The sequence below is a fragment of the Dermacentor silvarum genome, chromosome 2 (genome assembly GCF_013339745.2).
Source record: "Dermacentor silvarum isolate Dsil-2018 chromosome 2, BIME_Dsil_1.4, whole genome shotgun sequence".
NCBI lineage: Eukaryota > Metazoa > Arthropoda > Arachnida > Ixodida > Ixodidae > Dermacentor > Dermacentor silvarum.
Window position 1 is genome coordinate 27,998,396 of NC_051155.1, and position 21,277 is coordinate 28,019,672.

Here is a 21,277-nt window from a genome sequence, read left to right on the forward strand (position 1 = left end):
ATTTTCTTCTAAAATCAACCAGTTAGTACTGCAAATATTAATATTTCTCTTTTTAGTGTACAATTAATGGTTCAGTAAGGAATTAGTGTAATTTTAAATCGGCACAAGGAGTAGCGTAAAACTATATATGAAGCAACGTATTGTTTTGGAACATTGGTACCACCAACGCCAGTGGCGCACCAACGGGGGGGGGGGATTCGGGGGTTGTAATCCCCCCCTGAGGCCGACTTAACCCCCCCTTTTGTTGAACTCCTTTTCTTTCCTTACGCATTTGAGTACTGCAACTAAGATGTAAGACGCGCAATCGTCTGCACACTCGCAAAAAGCGGATATTTTTGACAATTTCCCGTGAAGAAATCAAAGTTAGTGCTGCTTAGATGGTATTGGCAAACTGTCAACCCCCCCCCTGGCAGAGATCCTCGGTGCGCTATTGACCAACGCCACTTAATGTGTTCACGAACTGGCACATGCAATTTTGCTGTAATGAAGCACACCATGCCTTCTCTTTGATATGGCACTTGTTGTGGTATTTTATTAGTGTTTGTGCTCTTTGCAATGCACATAACAGTGTAAAATAAATTAATTACCCCTTGAAAAGTAGTGCTGCCTTTGCATCAGGTGGTTGGATGGCAGAGCACTGCTGGTGCCTGTAGCTGTCCTTGACACAGAGAAAATGTGCAGATGTACAAAAAAAAAAGAAGGGAAAAAAATTGGCCGCATATCTGGTTGCTTCGTTGCAAATGGCGTCGAAAGACGATAGTTTTCTGCCGCCCCTGATACGCTCTCTCTCTCTTCTCCTCCCCTCCCCCTCCTCCCATGATGGATGCAATGGAGGTTTTGCTGAAATAAAATTTCCCGCGTTCGTTCTGCTCTCGCGTCATCTGTCGGGACCTTTTATTACTGTTGGCTTAAAGCCGGCTACAGAGCTGCGGCTTCAGTCGGCTTGTTTTTAACACGTAGCATCTCTTCGACACCATTTCTAATGCGTTGATTTTTTATTTAGTAACGTAAAAACCAGTCCAATGTGTATTCTTAAATAAAATAATGCTCCGGATCACGGTTATGTACATATATGTTGCCTCAAACAGGCCTGAGGTTTCCTTTGCCCTGTTTAATGTTGACGTGTGTGACACCATGCCACCAGTGCTAGTAGCTTGGTTGGTTTTGGCCAGGCGGTTGAAGTGGTTTTGGCCGGACGGTTGAATCGAGTGACAGACAGACAGACAAAATTTCTTGCGTTTAGGTAGCCCCAGAAAAACTATCGTCCTTAAAAAGAAGCTGGCAGACTTGAGACTCCGCATCCTTGAATCATTTACTGTGGTGACAAGTTAACATGAAGAAATTGATGTCATTCACTCCACATCTCTCACTGCTTCTGTATGAGCTTCATTGTCACTCTGGCATTTGTTAAAGAATCTGACTTCACCACACTTTGATCCTCTCTCAGCTTACTTTGATCCTCTCTCAGCTTCTGGGTGAGCTTTGCCATCTGCTAGACCTCTAGTAATCTTAAGTAATATTTGGCATTTAATAATGCCGATTAGCATTGCTTCACGTTCTCTAAAACTCACAAATCAAACCTTCGGGTATTTGGTTCTCTGCATTCTGAATGTACATATCTCCATATCTCTCTCCGTTCATCCATGACAACCACTCAAGCTTATAAAATGAGCGCAATGTTGCATTACCTCTCTTTCTCTACATGAAAGCACGTTTTTTCCGGGGCCTAATTGTGTGTCACAGTAGGGCAGTGGGACTGTGCAATGACTACTTTGCAAATGCCAGACACTAATGGCTTGTGGACATGGTAACTGAGCACGTTGTGGTTGTTGCAGGGGTGACCGCGTAGCGTTCAGCTGCCTGGGCTGGGTGAGCTCGGTGACGGGTGAGGCCGAGCCGGGCGTCTCCCTGGAAGCACTGGGCACGGGCACCTGCCAGGGACACCAGGAGGAGGCCCTGAGTGACACTGAGGGTGCCTTCCGGCTGCGCGGGCTGCTGCCCGGCTGTGCCTACCAGCTGCAGCTCAAGCCAGACGCCAACCCCCACATTGAGCGAGCCGAGCCCCCCAAGCGTCAACTCGTGGTGAGTCCTGCAGGCTTGTATTGCAATAGGCGGAATTGACCTTGATTGGAAGTGGCTAAGGACTATGCAGTGAGTGAGGGAACAAAAATTAATTATGCAGATCCCACGCACTTTGGAAATCGATGTAAGCGAAGTTTTCTGTGTTTGCGTTCGATGACAATATTTGGCGGTGGTGTTGACGACCTACGACAGGCGTGATGTGAGGTTAAATGTTACCACGTGTGCACCACTTGTGTTTGTCTACCTAGTACAGTCGAATCTCCATAATTCCAACTTGAAGGGGCTCGAAATTTGTTCAAATTAAAAGAAATTTCGAATTAAAAGAAGAACTTGTTCTCAAAGTATTCGTGCACCATAGTGTGATGCACGAATGGTGCGAGTTGTGAAATATCGTGGCGCGCAAGCACGCAGCGAGCTAAGACCATGAAACTGCCCACGCCGGCCAACGCTCATTTCCCGATAGCGGCAGAAAACGCACTTCAGGGAGCAGGCTAAGCACGGCAGTGCGCACGGAGACCATTGAAGATGAGGGAGGGAGGCAGATTTGTCCTCGGCAACTCCGCCGCTTCGGTGGCTCCCCTCGCCCTCCCTCTCAACTTCCTCGTAACTCCCTCACCTTTGACTGTCTCCGTGTGCGCCCGACAACAGCCGAGCCCGCTCCCTGAAGTTTCGTTTTCTGCCGTTATCAGGAAGCAAGCGTTGGCCGCCATGGGCAGTTTCGTTGGCCAGACTGGGCCTCCGCCGCTGCTTCCTTCTGTGCCACGGCATTCAAGGTCAACACGTGACGAGAAAATAGAGGAAGCAGAAAGGAGAAGGGTTCACTGCCATTTTCTACGCATGGCTGAGACGTAGGCATGTACACACGTGTTCCGGTGCGACGCAGGAATGGCAATCTTGCCATTTGAGATTGTGTGAAATTTCCAACGCGTTTTTTTTTCTTCGCCCGCGACATTGAGGGGTCTCTCCTAAGCTTTTGCTCTATGGCGGGGTTGGAGCAATAGTGGTTGGAGGCGCCGCCACATGTTTTGGCGCGCTGCTGAGAGCAATGCCGAAGCATGGTAAGTTTGAATTACCATATTTTCTCGAATCTAACGTGCACTTTTTTTCTGAAAAAACAGGTCCAGAAATTGCGTGCGCGTTAAATCGAGTACGACCCTAAATATGCGTTACCATATAGCCGTCGGCATTTCAAAATGGCCGTCTCACATGCGCGTCAAGCCTAGCTACTCTCCAGCCTAGCTACCATAGCTTCCTCCTTGTGCTGCAGTACATGTGCTTAGGCAATAGTCTACCGACTATCTTCACGTTCTCTGCGTCTGCTCTATCAGCATGAAGTACCGAGTTCACCATGATGCCGCATGTGCGGATACGGACGGAAATCGGGCCGCATCAAGGGCGTTCAAAGAATCCGAAACTTGCATGCGGGACTGGCGCAAACAGGAGAGAATTTTCGCCAGCAAAGCAATGCGAAACGGTTTCAGTGGACAGAAGCAAGACGTAATCTACGACGATCCACTTCGGCGATACAATCGCTTTGACCCTATCTTGAAAGCAATCTGCGATGGGGTAAGTCCGCCGCGCGCCCTGTTTTCACCGCGTTGAAGCGAGAGGCATGCTAGCACGAAGGTCAATTCGCTCGCCGTGCTTTGTCACTCCAGCGTTTTGACAGTTCGTTTCCGCAGTCAACGAGCGAGATGTGTTCATGTTTGCTTGTGCGCACGTGACACCGTGCTTGTTAATTTATTTAGTAAGCGAATGTTTGCAAGATTATATGGCTGATAAAACTGCTATCCTTACTTAATTCATATAGCGGTCTACTAATTTGCTATCGCATTCGATGCTTCACCTTTCGGGCGAAACTGCGACTCTTTTTATTCATCGCAACTTCAGTGCAGTGGGAGGAAATTTGTTTTTCCACATGACACAAAGTTATATTGCTGTTTCAAAGCATGAGGTGCGCGGTACTGTAAAGGACTTTCTTTTTTTTGTCGTCACAGAAAACGAGTGCGCGTTACAAACGAGGGCGCGTTAGAATCGAGTAAATACAGTAACCAGTTGCAAATGTTTGCGCATTCGCATTACCGGGCGTTTTCGCCCATTGGAATACACATAACTTTGACGGGACCGCAGCATCAGTTCCAATAAACCGGAAATTCGAATTAAGCATGCTCGAATTAACGAGATTCAACTCTACAATGAAATCTCGATATAACAAACTTCAGTGGACCGTGTGAAATTGTTCATTGTCCTGAAAGGTCATGTTAGTGGAAGCCCATCAACCCATCATTTGTCACTGTGTGTTCTATTCATTAAAAAATCAGGCAAGTTTGAACTCGGTCGCGCAAAGCTTAAGCACAGCGAAGCTTACTGGCTGCTACTGCTAAGTATGAACCTGGTTGCTGCTAGGTCTTAAATTGGTTTAACTTAACTACGCGTGTAGGAAGGTATTCTCAAGCGATAATTTTCAGAGGTACCTTCCCTTTCGAGACATTATGCGTGACTAGTGCTAGACGCGTGGGTGCCTACGAGCGACAGCGCTCCTGGCATGCCACAAACGCAGGCAGGCTAACCAAGTATGGCACAGTGCCAAGAACGCTGTCACTTGCCGACGCCGAACGCGTTGGCGACATTTTGCGTCACTAGCACTGGACGCATCGGCGCCTACGAGCGACAGCCTTCCTGGCATGCCACAAACGCAGGCAGGCTAACCAAGTATGGCACAGTGCCAAGAACGTTGTCACTTGCCGACGCCGAACGCGTTGGCGACATTTTGCGTCACTAGCACTGGACGCATCGGCGCCTACGAGCGACAGCCTTCCTGGCATGCCACAAACACAGGCAGGCTAACCAAGGTTGGCACAGTGCCAAGAACGCTGCTGCTTGCCGACGCCGAACGCTTTGGAGGCTAGCCGCTCGATATCAATCGGCCAGCTTCGCTGTGTCTTGAGCTTTGCGCAGCCTAATGCAAGCTTTCACCTTTTTTTTTTTTTATCCTGGCTCAGCACGTCATGGAGAGAAGAGAGGCAGGGGTCAGGAAGGCAGGGAGCTGGCGAGGAGGAAACGCATGCACGCGGTCTCCTCCTCCTTCGGGTTGCCATGGCTACCACGGCTATGCACCACAAATTATGGCTGGCTTAAACAGCTTCGCTGTTAAAACATCACTGTTGGCTTTCGCCCCACGCTGTTGATATTTTCCATAGATTCCGCCGCCATGCACCAATGAAGCATCTATAGTAAGAGCGGCACGCATGAAAGAGGCGATGCCAAACATAACACTGATAGAGAGGAAGCTCTATATCGCCTTCAAAGCACAATGTTTTTGTTTGTATGTTTCTCACGTTTCTTGCCGTGGACACTGCAACTGTCTCACTTGAGGTGGGCACCTAAACTATTTCAAAGAGCAAGCATGTGTTAACGGCACCATCCAGAAAATGCGACCGTGGGGCATCCCTGCGGGCATGGACGCTATATTTCTCCCTGCACGTAGCAGGTACGGCTGCAGCAACCGTTACTAGACCAGCTTCAGTTGTAAAAATCTCCGCTTGTGCGCTTACCGCCGCTATCGCCACTCCTTGGGCAGCCGCCAGATGGCAGCGCCATTCCATCGTGCTCCACTGCAGACGCCTCGCCGCAGCCTTGAGCTCGTGCAGACGGGCAGCTTGCGCGTGTTTCACGCTCGCTGGCATTCTCCCTATAGTCCGAATTAGTGATACCATGCGAAATCGGTATCCACCTACAGCGATAACACATATCGGGCTAGTTGGTTCATACTGAAAGAATGGTAAACTGCACGATAGGAAGAAACGCATACGACGAAGCGCAGAAGCTGCGTTTTTAAGTGTTGTGTATTTCTTCCTGCCGCCTAAACCTTTCACGCAGTTTACTTTTCCCGTACAGCAGCTTGGCATGTTTTCTCGCTGCTTTTACTTGCTTAACACTTTGGTCTGGGGCAGTTATACGCCAGCTAGCGAGACCAAATTTGGTATCCACAAAAAATAACAGCACAACTTTCTTGTGAACCAATGAATGCTTTATTAAAGAAAAACAAAGTAAAAAACAACTGCGTGCCCCTATACAGTGGAATCTCGATGATACGAATCTCACGGGGTCACGAAAAATATTCATATTAGCCGAAATTCGTATCATCGAAACACAATTAAAACTAGCTAAATTAAAGAGTCGGAGGTGAACTCACTCAGGCACACGCACGTAAAAAGCATTTACAGTATAGATTACTTATAACGTAACTGTTTATAGTGCAGAACTGGCTACAACGTGGCCTTTTCCGACTCCCGTTTACCCTCCCATAGAACTCCATGTATAGGCGTACCGCTTACAGTGCAGCCGTGTAAGACGAAATACCGGTTATAATGCGACTTCCGCTGGAAAATCTCGCCGACAAGGGCGGTAGCGAGCACGCTTCTCAACGAGGCGCGCCCATCAACGGGCGAGGAGATCAACGAGGGCGATGCGGAGGAGGAGCATGAGACGTGGAGCATGAGTCCAAGGGCGATAAAATCGTCGCCGCCTGCCGTATGTGCTAGTGAAAGCGCGTCTTCACGCACAGAGAGCGAACGCATAGCGAAGAGTAAACGCGACTTCCGTCACAGCCGGGCGCGCCAGTCGAGCCCGGCCCTGCTTCTGTCGCGCGAAAGGCAGGTGGGAGGGGGGGGGTATGGGAGGGAGGGAGGGGGGGGGGGGGCACGCTGTGCTGTGGGGCACCAAATGCATATCTTGGAACCGGGCGCAAGGGTAACTGGCGACGCAATCTCCCACGCGAAAGGAGCAAAGCGGGAAGGCAGCGCAGGAGGGAGAGAGGGAGGGACGGGGGGAGGGGCAGCTTCTACTCTGCCAACAAATGCGTTCTTGTACTTTGCGCCTGTGCCGGCTGTCGAGGTTGTCGCGCGCACCGTATCTTGAGAAGCGATCTCCACACGGCTCTGACCTTTGTATGCGCTGTGCTTACGCTGCTCAGTTTCCGTTGAAGCAATAGATCGCACTTCCCCATGCCTGCGTGGGGAAAAGCGCAAAAGCAAGAAAAGCGCCACCGCGTCAAACTCTTCGCGCCCACTCACGGCCTCCGCGCATTCCGGCGCCGCATCCGCACCTCCGCACCAAAAGAGAAAAGGAGGAAGCGCGTGACTGCGCGCTGTTCTCTTTCGCGGCCGTCGGTGGGGCGGCGTTTATTCGTATCAACCGACACGGGTCGAAAATCGATTCGTAACAACTGTTCTCTACCACTTTGCAAAGTAATGGGGCTCGGCCGGGACCACAGAAAAATTCGTATTAGCCGTGATCGTATCATCGAGATTCCACTGTATATAGCTAAGACTTAAACTATCACAAGGGATATAATCTAGGTAAATGATTTGGGCCTACGTGGAAACCAACTTCACCTACAGCAGCTTGGCATGTTTCCTCGCTGCCTTTACTTCAATACTGGATCCCCGCCGCTGCTCCAGGAACTTTGCCTAAGAATGCATTTTCATTCAAGGTATGCGTGTATGCATGCGCGTGACTAAATAGAAATTAGCGTAGCTTGCACAAGTGATGCAAAGCTAAAGAAACAGCGGAGCTGATGGGCACCTAGCTGGTCCTGGCCTTATACGGGTTATGCTTTTCTGGAATTTATTTATTATTGATCGATTACCTATAGATTGGCTATTGCAAGGTATTGGCCACGTATTTGGGCTAGGCTAAGCACTATCAAGTCATCTCGAGCATTTCCCGGAATGTATTGATTATTGATCAATTATCGATTAGCTATTGATTGGCTATCGCAAGGTGATGCGAGGCACAGCTGTGCGCAGTGACGTCATCGCTAGGCGAGTTTTTGCGAACACTATGCGGGGGAAGCAAAAAGATTAAACAGCTCCACTGTTAAACATTGAATGATGCGTGCACTCAGTTCCTGAAAGCGCTAGGGTCACCCAACACGACTCAGCGCATTCTCTGACAGCTCTTCTAAGATGGCCCAGAACAGGTGACCAAACATCTCTTCGTTTGTGTTTTTTTATCCCCCCCGGTTCGTTCACAGATACGAGGGAAGGCTCTGGAACACTTTCGGCAACCCACCCTCGGCGAATGTCTACTTGTCTCGTGGCACCTCAACCATCTGTCCATTGATAATATGCACAAACACTTAAAGATGTCCTGCTCATGAAAGTGTAAATCACACACCATGGATTTCGCAGAAAGTTCCCGGTCGGCACGAGGAATCGCTTTGTTGAACGCCGAGAGAAGTGTCGCATTGCTGGGAGCACATAAGAAGTGGCGCGCCGAACTGTCGACATCGTTCGATAGCCGCTTGTTGCAGTCAGGAACGCAGCACGTCGGCATCGTCTGCTAATATACTTAACAAACCCGGCGAAGGCTACAGTTTTGTGGATGACACACTTCCTGAAATCCGCTGTCAACAACCAACCACAGAATACACTAACGCTGCACCATGTGTTTCGTCCGGCCATTTGCGTAGCCGGCTAGTGGGGAAGTGAAGCTGGGTGCGACGGCAGCGCCACGAAGGCGCGGGCGGGTGGCGTTTCCGCGCAACGCCGCCGAGTTTTACAACTGAAGCTAGTCTAGTAATGTTGGGCCGCAGAAAGTAGTAAAAAAGTAAAAAGAGGCGTGCGCAGAAAGAAGGGAGAAAAAAGGAGACTTCGTTCCTAAGCGAGACTAATCTGGGTGAAGCATGCACTAGCAAAATCTGATGCACCGTCGCCTCTGCAAAAAAAAAAGGGTCCCCTCCCGCGTTTTTCTCTTCCGGCGCCGTCTCAGGTTTTCCGAACCTATGTGCCGCACCATCCGTTTTCTGCATCTTGTCATCTGCTGCCTACTGTTCCGGCTGTCGTGACCAAAATCTAACAATCGCCACATTTCAGAATATTAATTCGTTGTACTGAGGTGGTCTTAGGATGACACGGAAACTGAATATCGATTGTTATTCTGAAAAGTTCGGTATTCTGAAGTTTGCAGTACTGAAATCTTTTTTACATTGAAACTGTAAGCAATCAGCAGGGGATTTCTGAAAAGTTTGTTAATGTGGTATTCTTAGTATCGAGGTTTCACTGTACACAGTACACACAACGAGACTTGTTTGCTCGAGGCGTTGTTGTGCGCCATTGTTCGTAGCCTGCGAGAAGGTTAGTACTCTCATTCCCTCCCACGGATCAGAAATGTGCCATATCGTACCTCGAATGAAAATTTTTACAGTTTGTCCACAACTGTTGCCATGTCTAGTAGTGGCAACACTATAACTGCTTTTATTAAAGAGACCCCAAACGAAGCATGCTTTCTGATGGCGCCGTTCCCTTCTCCCGTGAGCATCCCATCTATGGAAGCTGCCACAAGCGAAGAGTGGCTATTATTCGGCCGTTTCGTCAGGGCGTTGGCTTTATGCATTCTCTGCCTCCTCTTTCTACCATACTATCTCCCCTCTGGGCTGTTGTACATGAGTACAAAAGTTAGCGCTGCAGCTTCTGCATTGCTTTTTTGGGGGGGAAGGGGGTCTAACATGTAATTACAGCCGTCCAGAGGGCATTGTGTCGATGGCCAGAGAGTTGCAGAAGGCATTGTGACAATGACCAGAGAGCTCCAGAGGGCATTGTGGCGATGCCTACAAAGTTCTCCCTGGAAAATGCTCACAGACGACTCTCCCACGTCCCTACCTTGTACTATCGCGATGGAAAGAAACACGAACAGCGGAGCGCGTGGCCGAAGCATAACTGAAGGTATAGTAGCGCGCCGTCCATTAATCACCATTGACAGGCGTGCACGTCCGGTTTGATTGCGCTGTGCGATGATGCACCCCCTATACTGCCATATTTTTATTTCTATTCTACTTCTCTTTTATTTGAAAACGAGAAAATGTGATGGCGCAGTAATGATGACAGTGCAAAGTGGACAGCGCAAACAAAAATATCACAGTAGAGGGGGTGCATCATCGCACAACACAATCACAACGGACGTGCGCGCCTGTTATAATGGTGATAACTGGACGGCACGCACTATACCTTCAGTTATGCTTCGGCCACGTGCTCCGCTGTTCGCGTTTCTTTCCATCGCGCTAGTATATCATACACGTTTTCAACCACCCACCCCCGCCCTCGACACAGCGTGCAAGACAGCTGGCAGCAGCAGCAACAGTGGAAAAGTCGAGGGAACAGGCAAAGAAAGCTTCGCTTTAAAATTCAGCCAGCAGGCAAGGACAAAATGTAGACACAACACAGACTCAGGTTGTCCCCTTCAATTCATTTGTTGCGCTATATGCACTTGCACACTTATTTTACAGATCTCAGTTCCGACAAGTAAAACCGCTACAAGCTTTGATGTCTCAGCAAAACAGACCGCAGTGCAAATACATTGGCATTTGTTGCGACTTGTCGGGATATGGAGGGATGCCAACGGCCCTCTGCCTCGACACACCGAGCCCCGCGGTTGGCGCATGCCTGCGCATCAACCGCGGTCCGGTACAAGCTCGAGGAAACAATAGACGACAACCACGTGTACACTCGGAAAGCATTTATTACGACTGCAACTAACACTTCGAGCAGGCCAGCTAGCTATAGTTGACATCGCTGAGGGTTCCCTCGAAGAGAATAATACACTAAGTAAAGAAGGGCTTCCGACTTACCAACTGGGGAATACGGGGGGGCCGCGGCGTTTGCTGCGGCAAGAACGCGGTTGACTAACCACGTGCGGGAATACGGGAGCGACGGCGGAGACTTCCGCCGTCGCCGCTTGCTGGAGACCAAAGAGACCCGGGCGATATCAGCGGGATCTCACGTGACCCACCCGGTGGCGCTGATAGCGCTTGCGATTCCCGCGCGCCACCCGCGGAAGGAAAGTTTCCCCTCTCCCAACTCTCCCTGGCATGCATGCGCTTGACGCGACGTTCGCTGCACGCACCCTTGTGGGAGTATGATGGTAGGCCTCCCTCCTCGTGGCTGCCATGTGCTGCTGCATCGGGACGCGAACAGGGAGGGGCCAAGACAGCAGGCAGGGTCGTGGACCATGGCAGCAATAGCAAGTCGAGGCGGCTTCACTCGTTCTGCAAAGTCGCTCAAATGCACTCCACAAACACTTAGAATTAAGGCAGTAGAGGCCGCTGCAGCGTCGGCCGTCTGACACGATGCTGAACCACCCGTCTACCGCATAGCTTTATACGGCAACAAGGAAAAAAAAAGTCCAGTTCGTTTGAATGAAGTTATTCGCTTCGACCGAATTTTTCCGGTCCGATACAGCGCAAAAGTGGGCGATGCTCGTATGAACAAAGCGCTCTCTGGTCCCCCGATATTTCGGTTATTCCGCCCGCAAAATATTGAGTTCATCTGAACAAAATAAGCTTTCTATTTCGAACGAGGTTTCTTTGCTCGGGCGAGTATAGTAAAACTAGCGAATCCGTTTGCACCCGCTAAATGTCACGGCATGGTCGTCTTCGAACTTGCGACCGGCAGCTCCGCAAAGCCTTAGGCCTAATCGCGTCCATGACAGATACCAATGCCACAAAAGACCCATAAAGGGTTCCAATAAGCCGCCGCGAGGAGATGCAGGCCTAGCTAAGTGGTCCCCGCTCGCTGCTCAACCCGCAGCTTCCGAGCAGACAAGCTCCAGGAAACAATAGACGACAACCACGTGTACACTCGGAAAGCATTTATTATGACTGCAACTAACACTTCGAGCGGGCCAGCTAGCTATAGTTGACATCGCTGAGGGTTCCCTCGAAGAGAATAATACACTAGGTAAAGAAGGGCTTCCGACTTACCAACTGGGGAATACGGGGGGGCCGCGGCGTTTGCCGTGGCAAGAACGCGGTTGACTAACCACGTGCGGGAATACGGGAGCGACGGCGGAGACTTCCGCCGTCGCCGCTTGCTGGAGACCAAAGAGACCCGGGCGATATCAGCGGGATCTCACGTGACCCACCCGGTGGCGCTGATAGCGCTTGCGATTCCCGCGCGCCGCCCGCGGAAGGAAAGTTTCCCCTCTCCCAACTCTCCCTGGCACGCATGCGCTTGACGCGATGTTCGCTGCTCGTGCGGCGGTTATGGGACCCGAGGATTCCCACAGACTTATAACAAAGCTTCTTGCAGCCAGTGCAGTGAGTCTAAATGGTAACATCTTGACAAAAAATGCCATTTCGGGCAGACAAGTACACACATTTTAGCCATGGCCTGCTAAAATGATGCATGCATTCTCATTTATGCTTTGTCGGATTTATGCTTTGTGGAAGCAACATGGGATCTTTCGCTCGTTTCACCCATTGCAGGTCACCAACGCGGACCTGACAAATGTCCGGGTCATTGTGTTCCGCTTCTTCAACCAAATGGACATCACAGGCCAGATAGTCACCGATGCCAAACACCTGCCCGGTCTGAAGGTGAGAAAGTCTTTTATGCTAAATGGCGTGACTCATCTGTGGACAATGCCATCTGCAAGCCGTAGGTTCCCGAGATGTTCTCCATTAATCCTTCTCAATCAATCTCGAATACAGTAGAACCGCGTTGATACGATCCCTTTATGTACAATTTCCCAGTGCCAACGTTTGCGATCGAGACCACAAAAAGTGACCCAATACAGTTAAGCTTTTTTTTACCAGTTTTACCGTTAAGGTTATTTTTACTGATTTTACCAGATCGTGGTTTCCCAGAAAACATGATCTTACAGCACCAACGATAAGTAGATCGCCAAACTACGATCATACGACACGTTTTCCCGACTGCTAGATTCCATTTTAGAAAGAAAAGGCGCAAGGCGTGTGCAGTGAAGAACAGAAGCCGCCCACTGCAGTAGCTTCCCTGCAATACTCGCCCACCCATCTCAGATAGAAACACCAATGTGCCCTAAGATTCTTATTCCAGTACCAGCAAATCTCCGCCCGGGTCATGCACATCGCATTCACAGCTATCTCTGCCTACCCTATTGCGATAAGCAGCTTCACTTATCTGTTTCACAGCACGTAGGCCATAGTGTGGTTGCTAGCGTACTGCACATAAATTAAATTACAGCACGCAATTATTACGGCACGACCGTTCCCTACTGTAGGCGGCACAAAGTGAGTGCCGTGTATCGCTCTGCCGGCATCATAGGCATCGTTTCCCGATGTTGCCCACCAGCTAGATTTCGTTTGGGTTTCCCGTCGCAGTCTTAAAAAAACGCTATGCAACAGGAAGACAACAGTGTGCATTTCGGGTCGCTTGGGCCCTACCAGCTCGACATGCATAGGCGTCTCGTGCCGCAACAATTAGCGGTCAGTGGGCGCATCAGAACTTACCGGCAAAACAACCCGCTCGAAGAAGGTGTTGACCCAGGCCAAAATTGAGGAGCGCAAAGGTAAGCTTGCCAAAGAAGTAAAAACAACAATGCACGTCTCGGGCCGCTCAAGCTCCACCAGCACGGCGCGTGTCGGCGTCTTGTGCTGCAATCATTCACACATCGCTTCGCCTAAAGTAGATGTCACCTACAGTTGAGTCGGTCAATTGTTTTTTGTGATTTCCGATAGAACATTTTCGCAGTATGTTTTTTCTCGTGTTTTTTCCTAAAACGTATGAATCGGGTTCTACTGTACTTGTCAAAACATATGGTTGGGCTAGTTGGTTTGTCACATCTTGCAAAGCGGTGGTAGATAACACAAAGAGCAACAGAGACGATCATGGGCCTGTATTCTGAAACGTTCCCCTAAGCGAGATTTCTTTTTTCGCTTTCAGGGTGCGCGCTGATTGGCTGGTTTAGCAAAATTGAATGACGTCGGGCTCAACCACCCAATCAGCTCATCCAATTTTGCTAAAACAGCCAATCAGCGCACCCCTGAAAGCGAAAAAAGAAATTTCGCCTAGGGGAACATTTCAGAATACGGCCCCAATGCACCTTGGGATCATCTCGTCCTTTGTATTCTCTAGTGCCGTTTCCAAGTCTTCGCAACACTTGAAAGCACGAAATGGATAACAACCTAAAGAATTCTCTCCCTGCCTGGAAGCCTTAATTGTTGTTTTTGACTTATCTTGTGAAGGATTAGGTAGTTGTGGAATCTTGATGGCTGTTACCGAAAACATTGTCACATATGGTTGCTGTGCTCCTTGAGTTTGCAATGTCTCCATAACCGCTTATTTACTCTTTGGCATTTGAGTTCAAAGGAAACGAAACAAAAGCAAAACAGTGCACTACCAGTAGGGGCTGATCCCACAGGTTTCGTCCGCTATGCCTGTTCCGTATTCATTAAGGGTGTGTGAACATTTGAAATTTTGAATAGGGATCAAATAGTCCCTTCTATTCGATTTGTATATTTTATTCGAGCATTCACTATTGTAAATTGTCAAATACAGTAGAACCCCACTGTTATGTTCCCGGGTGCTGCGTTTTCCTGGCTGTTATGTCGTTTTCAGCCGGTCCCGGCATAGCTCCCACAAAACCCAATGCATTGGTAACCTCGGTGTTGCGTCGTAACTGTGGGACCGTTCCCGCTTCATGCGTTGCAAACTGCCACCCCGCGCCGACCCAAGCGGCCATGTTAACTTTTCATGTCGCTTGGCTTGGTGGCTTGACAATGGGATTGGCCGCTCAAAGTGCCAAGGGCGACACCTATGACCTATTTTCGGTTTCTGCCAGCAATGTGCCTTTGAGATCTGTATTTGTTATATAAAGATGGTGTCTATGACGCGTTTGAGCCCTAAAATTGGTTTTGGCTCTCAGATGTTTCGTATTGTCACGGTAATAACAGCACACGCAACAACCGGTCACACAGCAGAACATCTTCGAGCGAGCAGCACGTCTTCTTCGTCTCTCCCCACGGAATCGTCCGCGGTGCGCAAAATAAAGCGCAAGCAAACTGGAACTGCACCATGCGAAAAGGTACTGAATTGACGTGTCATTATTCCCCCCCTTGAAAAGCATCGGCTCGATGCTTTCGAAGTAAGAAAAGTAGGTGGTCAGCGCGCGTAATATGGCTTCATCCTAGCCACGTGGACGATGTCCGGTTGTGGTGTACGGCGGGAGCTTCGCGTGGTGCTCTCTGGAACAACTGTGTAGTTGAAGTCATTGAGGCGTTGAAGAACCCGGTAAGGCCCGAAATAACGCCGGAGAAGTTTCTCCAACCTTCTGCGCTGGCAGACGGGACTTCAGATCCATACTTTGTCTCCGGGGTGGTAGGTAACTTCTCTGCGGCGGAGATTGTACCTGTGAGCATCGTAGTGTTGCTGAGAGCGAATGCGCAGGCGAGCTAGCTGACGAGCTTCCTCGGCACACTGAGCATATTGGGCAGCATTCACTGTGGTAGATGCGAAGGCGTCAGGCAGGAGCATTACGTCTAACATTGAGGTAACCTCGCGGCCGTGAAGCAAGCGGAAAGGAGTAAATCCTGTGGTTTCTTGAACGGTGGTATTATAGGCGAAGGTTACGAAAGGAAGAACGCTGTTCCAGTTCTTGTGATACACGTCGACATACATTGATAGCATGTCAGCGATGGTCTTGTTGAGTCGTTCAGTTAGGCCGTTCATCTGTGGATGATAAGCTGTTGCCCGACGATGAACAGTGCCACTGAGGGTCATCACTTCTTTCAGGAGTTGGGCTGTGAAAGCGGTCCCTCTGTCAGTAATAGCCACTGCAGGTGCACCATGGCGGAGGACGATAGCATGAATGAAGAAGTTGGCGACATCGTTAGCAGTAGCTCGTTGAAGTGGTCTTGTTTCACAGTAACGAGTGAGATAATCTGTCGCAACTATTATCCATCGGTTGCCAGCCGAATATTTAGGAAATGGCCCAAGCAAGTCCATTCTGACTTGCTGAAAGGGTGCCCAATGTGGTTCGACAGGTTGTAACAAGCCAGGTGGTTTTATGGGCGGCGTCTTGCGCCGCTGGCAGTCTTGGCAAGTCCTCACGTAGTGCTTGACGGTACGGGACAGTGTAGGCCAGTAGTACTTGTGGCGGATACGTGCGAGAGCGCGCGTGAACCCCAAATGGCCAGAAGACAGGTTCGTTGTGACAAGCATGCAGGATCTCTTCTTGCATCGCAGATGGCAACACCAGAAGATCGGCTGGAGAGCTGGAGTCAAAGCTTTGCTTGTGCAAGACATTGTTGCTGAGAAAAATCGACGAAATTATGCGTCGGAATGTACATGGTGGCTGCGTAAGTTGGCCCTCAAGGTAGTCGATGAGCGGGCGAAGGTCCAGGTCATCACGCTGTTGCTGAGCCAAGTCAGACACTGTGACGGTGCAGAGGAAACTGTCGTCTTCAGTTAGCTCAGGCGAAGTCGTTTCTACAGGAGTGCAGGTCAAACAGTCGGCATCTGTGTGCTTGTGTCCCGACTTACAGACCACCGTAACGTCGAACTCCTCCATCGTAACGTCGAAGACTCCATCGAGCAAGGCGGCCTGAGGGGTCTTTGAGACCGGCAAACCAACACAACGAATGGTGGTCACTGACTACTTTGAAAGGTCTTCCATACAAATATGGTCAAAACTTGGATATCGCCCGCACAACAGCTAGACATTCTTTTTCTGTAGTCGAGTAGTTCGATTCAGCCGATGACAAGGTACGACTAGCGTAAGTGATCACTCTTTCTATACCTTCTTGCCGCTGCACAAGGACGGCGCCGAGACCGACATTGCTTGCGTCTGTGTGTACTTCAGTGTCAGCGTCTTCGTCGAAGTGACCTAGGATTGTAGGAGTTTGAAGTCATTTTTGTAGGTCACAAAAAGTGCAATGTTGCGTGGGGTTCCAAACGAAAGCGGCATTGTCTCTTGTGAGATAATGCAAAGAAAGGCTCAGCTATTTTCGAAAAGTTTGGTACGAAGCGACGGTAATACGCACAAAGTCCCAAAAAACGGTGAACTTCGCGTTTGTTCGTAGGTGTTGGGAAAGCTGCAACAGCTCGCATTTTTTTAGAATCCGGGTGAATTCCATTGCAGCTTATGACATGACCAAGGAATTTCAGCTCCTCGTAACCAAAGTGGCATTTTTCGGGCTTGAGTGACAGGCCCGCAGTTCGAAGCGCATCAAGCAATGCACGAAGACGCTGAAGATGCTGCTCGAAAGTATCCGAAAAAACGATGACGTCGTCCAAATAAACAAGACACGTTTGCCACTTAAGACCGGACAAAACAGTGTCCGTCATTCTTTGAAATGTCGCAGAAGCTGAGCACAGGCCAAAAGGAAGAACCTTGAATTCAAAGAGTCCATCAGAAGTAATAAATGCGGTCTTTTCCCCGTCTCGGTCATCGACCTCGATTTGCCAATAACCACTACGCAGATCCATGGATGAAAAATATCTGGAGTGTCGAAGTTGGTCCAGCGAGTTGTCGATGCGAGGAAGCGGATAGACGTCTTTCCTTATGAGGTTGTTGAGTTTGCGATAATCAACGCAGAAACGCAGTGTGCAGTCTTTCTTTTTAACAAGTACCACTGGTGACGCCAATGGGCTTGTAGATGGCTGGATGATGTCGTCAGCAAGCATTTGTTTGACTTGTTCTCGAATGGCATCTTGTTCTCTTCGGGACACACGGTAGGCATGCTGTCGGGTTCGGTTATAATTCTGTGCTTCGCAACGGGTGTCTGCTTGATTTTTGACGTCGTGGCAAAGCAGTCGCTAATGGAAAGCAAAAGAGAGCGAAGACTATCTTGCTGTTAAGCCGATAGTTTAGAATTCACATCGAGTTGAATTGTAAACTGCTTCTCATCGTGTTGGATGGAGGAAAGTTCTGCGAGTTATAGGCTGGTTCTCGCGTCGCCGATTTCTTCGAAGTAAGCGACAACAGCATGCCTCGTGAAGTGCTGGTATTCGCGACTGAAGTTCGTGATTAGGATTTCAGCAGGCTGTTTGGTCAGTTCGAGGAGGCCGCAGGCGACGCATACTTGACAAGAGAAGAGGATGGACACATTGGTTTCAACAACTCCAAGGGCAGTTCGGTCCTTGTCGCTCACTACGGTAACCAGTACACTGGAACGAGGTGGTATGGTCAGGGAATCATCAGAGACACGCAACACTATCTTGTGCGATTTGCATTCGTGCGAGCTTGCGTTACGTGAAAATGTTACCAACAGCTCTCGAAGATTTATAATGGCCCCATATACTCTAAGAAAGTCCATTCCTAAGATGAACTGCCTGGAGCATTCCCGCAGTATGACGAAAGATCCGATGAAGGAAGAGCCGCAGATATGCACTCGGGCAGTGCACCTCCCAACCGGCGTCACGAGATGACCACCCGCAGTACGGAGCTGAGGACCATTCCATGGTGTGGTCATCTTTCAGAGAATAGCCACCAATTCACCACTCATAACAGAGTAGTCGGCGCCGGTATCAATGAGGGCGGTGACCTGCTAATTGTCGACTGTTACGGTAATATCGGCAGAAAGTCCTGCGTCGTTATTAGAGCATGGCGTGGCAGATAAATCGTTGTCGTGAACTTGTCGTGTCGGAGGGTGTTTGTCACGACGATGAGCAGCAGCCCCACCCCCGGAGTTCGCTGTCCTCAATTTTCCTGGCATGGGCGTGGACTTTGGGACCTGTTGCGAACATCAGAAAAGGTGGAGTAACGGCTAGGCGAGATGATGCGCCAAGGAGATGGTGAACGTGATTGGCATCTTTGAGCAGGAGAACATGGCTGTTGAGAGGCCAGGAACTGCTCAATCTCACGTGGGCGCTCACCATTACTTGGTCGACGTGCGTTAGGGTGAAATCCCTGAAGGCCCATCCTCCGATAAGGGCATTGACGATACAGATGGTCCGCTTCACCGCAGTGATAGCAAAGTGGCCGGTTATCTGATGTGCACCACACGTTTGATTTCCGTGTGATATCTCGCGGGCCTACGTACTCATACAAGTTTACATTTGTAGCGGGAAATTAATGTGGTAGAGCTGAAACAGGGGAAGGCAAACGTCGTACCGTAGATGGTTGAGGGTTCCGTAAGGCTTTGGCATATGTCAGGACTGGAGCTTCCGCTCGCGTTGGTGCCAATGGTTGGGTCACGGTGCTGATTTCGTCACGAATGATTTCACCAAGCGCAGTAACAGTCGGCTGACAAGCAGTCTTGCGAACTTCCTCAAGCTCTTCATGCACGTTTCACACAAGCTCTCGAAGTGCCGCTAAATCATGTCCGCAGGTGAAACATGACACGGCGGCAACGGTGCTTTGGCAATCGTACTGCTGGGATCGTTGCTGCAGCGCTCGCTCCATTATTGTCGCTTCAGTTATGAACTCAGCAACAGTAGCTGGAGGGTTGCGCATGAGGCCAGCTAAGAGTTGTTCTTTCACCCCTCGCATTAAGAGACGAACTTTCTTTGTCTCGGCCATACCTGGATCAGCACGTCGGAACAAGCGGGACATGTCCTCGACAAACATGGCCACGCTTTCATTTGGCTTCTGAAACCGACTCTGTAGAGCCTGTTCGGCCTTTTCTTTCCTTTTGGGGCTGCTGTATGTCTCGCGAAGCTGTCATCGGAATTCTTGCCAGCTAGTCATGAAGCCCTCATGATTCTCAAACCACACGCGAGCGTAGTCTTCAAGGGCAAAGTACACGTAGCGCAGTTTCTTAGAGTCGTCCCATTCATTGACTGCAGCGACTCGGTCGAAGTGTTCAAGCCAATCCTCCACGTCCTCGAACACATCACCATGAAATGACTTCGGAACGCGCGCTGCGTAGACGACACTCGGGGTAGAAGTGGATTGTACTGTGTCGCTCTCTTGCGTCTGACTCGTACTTGCCCCTGTGGTTCACATTCTTACTGGGCTCAATGGGCCGTATTCAGGAGGTAGTCCTTGCAAGCGGCAGCTGTGGCGAAGTGCCCGGCTTTCCTCCGGAATCGTGGGAATGGTGGTAGGGACTTGAAGCGTCGGGAGGTCAAATTAGGGCATAGGATGATACCCAGCGCATCCATCAATTTGTCATGGTAATAACAGCCCACGCAACAACCGGTCACACAGCAGAACAGCTCCGATCGAGCAGCACGTCTTCTTCGTCGTCTTCATCTCTCCCCACCGAATTGTCCGCGGCGCGCAAAATGAAGCTCAAGCAAACTGGAACTGCACCACGCGGAAATGTACTGAATTGACATGTCAGTATAAAGTCCAAGGGCGATAACGCTGTCGCCACATGCCGTATGCTGTATGTGCAAGTGAAAGCGTGCGAGAGGAACCGACGACTGCGGGGTGTTGTGTCTGGCGGTCCCTCGGGACAAAGGAGGCCGGCGCCGACTCAGACGCGCCAACCTGGCGCCCTTTCTCGCGGCCGAGAATTGTCACCTGGGACTGAGGGATTAGCAGTTGGTCTCCGGGCTACCTCATGCGTGGCTAAACGGCAGCGTCGCCCCTTGGTGCGGTCCCATAAATTACCAGCGCCGCCCGAACCACGACGACGCTACGCCGACTGCTGCCTTTCGAGACAGCCACCGCCCCACCTGGTTCCGCGAACTGACCGCTATGGAGAGGCGAATCTTGAAAGGGGCCCGTGTCTGGCAATCCCGGGGGAACGACATCAACTTTCGGTTCCCAAGGTGTCAACCGCTGCCTGTGTTCGGGGGCGACCTAACAAGATTGGAGGCGGAGCCCGGCGGGAAACGACGACACATCACGTGCGGGATATGGCCACCTGATCCAAGATGCTGATTGGCTAAAAGAACTACAGTGTGTTCCCTCGTCGAGTGAAAGAGGGAAATGAAAGGGATAAAACAGGGGACTTGAGTGTTGTGAGAGACGCTTCACCATGTAGAGACGCTAGAGGCTTGACCATGTAGAGCACGCTTGACGATGTAGAGCACGCTCGACCATGTAGAACGCTCAGAGATGTAAACGCTACCACATGCAAAGATGTTAGCACGTAGACGGCTCCAATATCATGGAGCCCATCCTGTAATATACCATGTACAGTGTATATAAAACAGTTTTCTAATCTCCCTGGATATCTCCTCCTCTTGGCACCTGGCACGGCACCATACATGGAACCTTCGTGGCCGCTCGGACCATCAACATTCGCAACAGTGGCTGGCAGCTTATGGGATCGGCCGGCGTTGGCATCGGTGTGGTGAGTGCTACGTGTTTGCTTCTCTTTTCGCCAGACTCATTAGCGCAGGTTACTAAGTCGGTAATGATGATTTGGTGTTGTTAGTGATTTCATCTCGCAGACCAAGAATATAGTGTCTCGTGGGCTAGGTTACTAAGGGGAAGAAACACATGGTGCACTGTAAATACGGATAAGTTTGAAATCCAGGAA

The 21,277-nt window shown here is 50.1% G+C and overlaps 1 protein-coding gene across 1 annotated transcript in view; it reads left to right on the forward strand.

Moving 5' to 3' along the window:
• The window catches only part of LOC119441382 (nodal modulator 2-like), a 94,183-nt gene that overhangs the window by 61,437 nt on the left and 11,469 nt on the right, over positions 1–21,277 (forward strand). The window contains exons 8-9 of the mRNA XM_037705993.2: positions 1,836–2,082; positions 12,347–12,457. Of these exons, the coding sequence (XP_037561921.1) occupies positions 1,836–2,082; positions 12,347–12,457 (358 nt within the window). The remainder of the gene's footprint in view (positions 1–1,835; positions 2,083–12,346; positions 12,458–21,277) is intronic.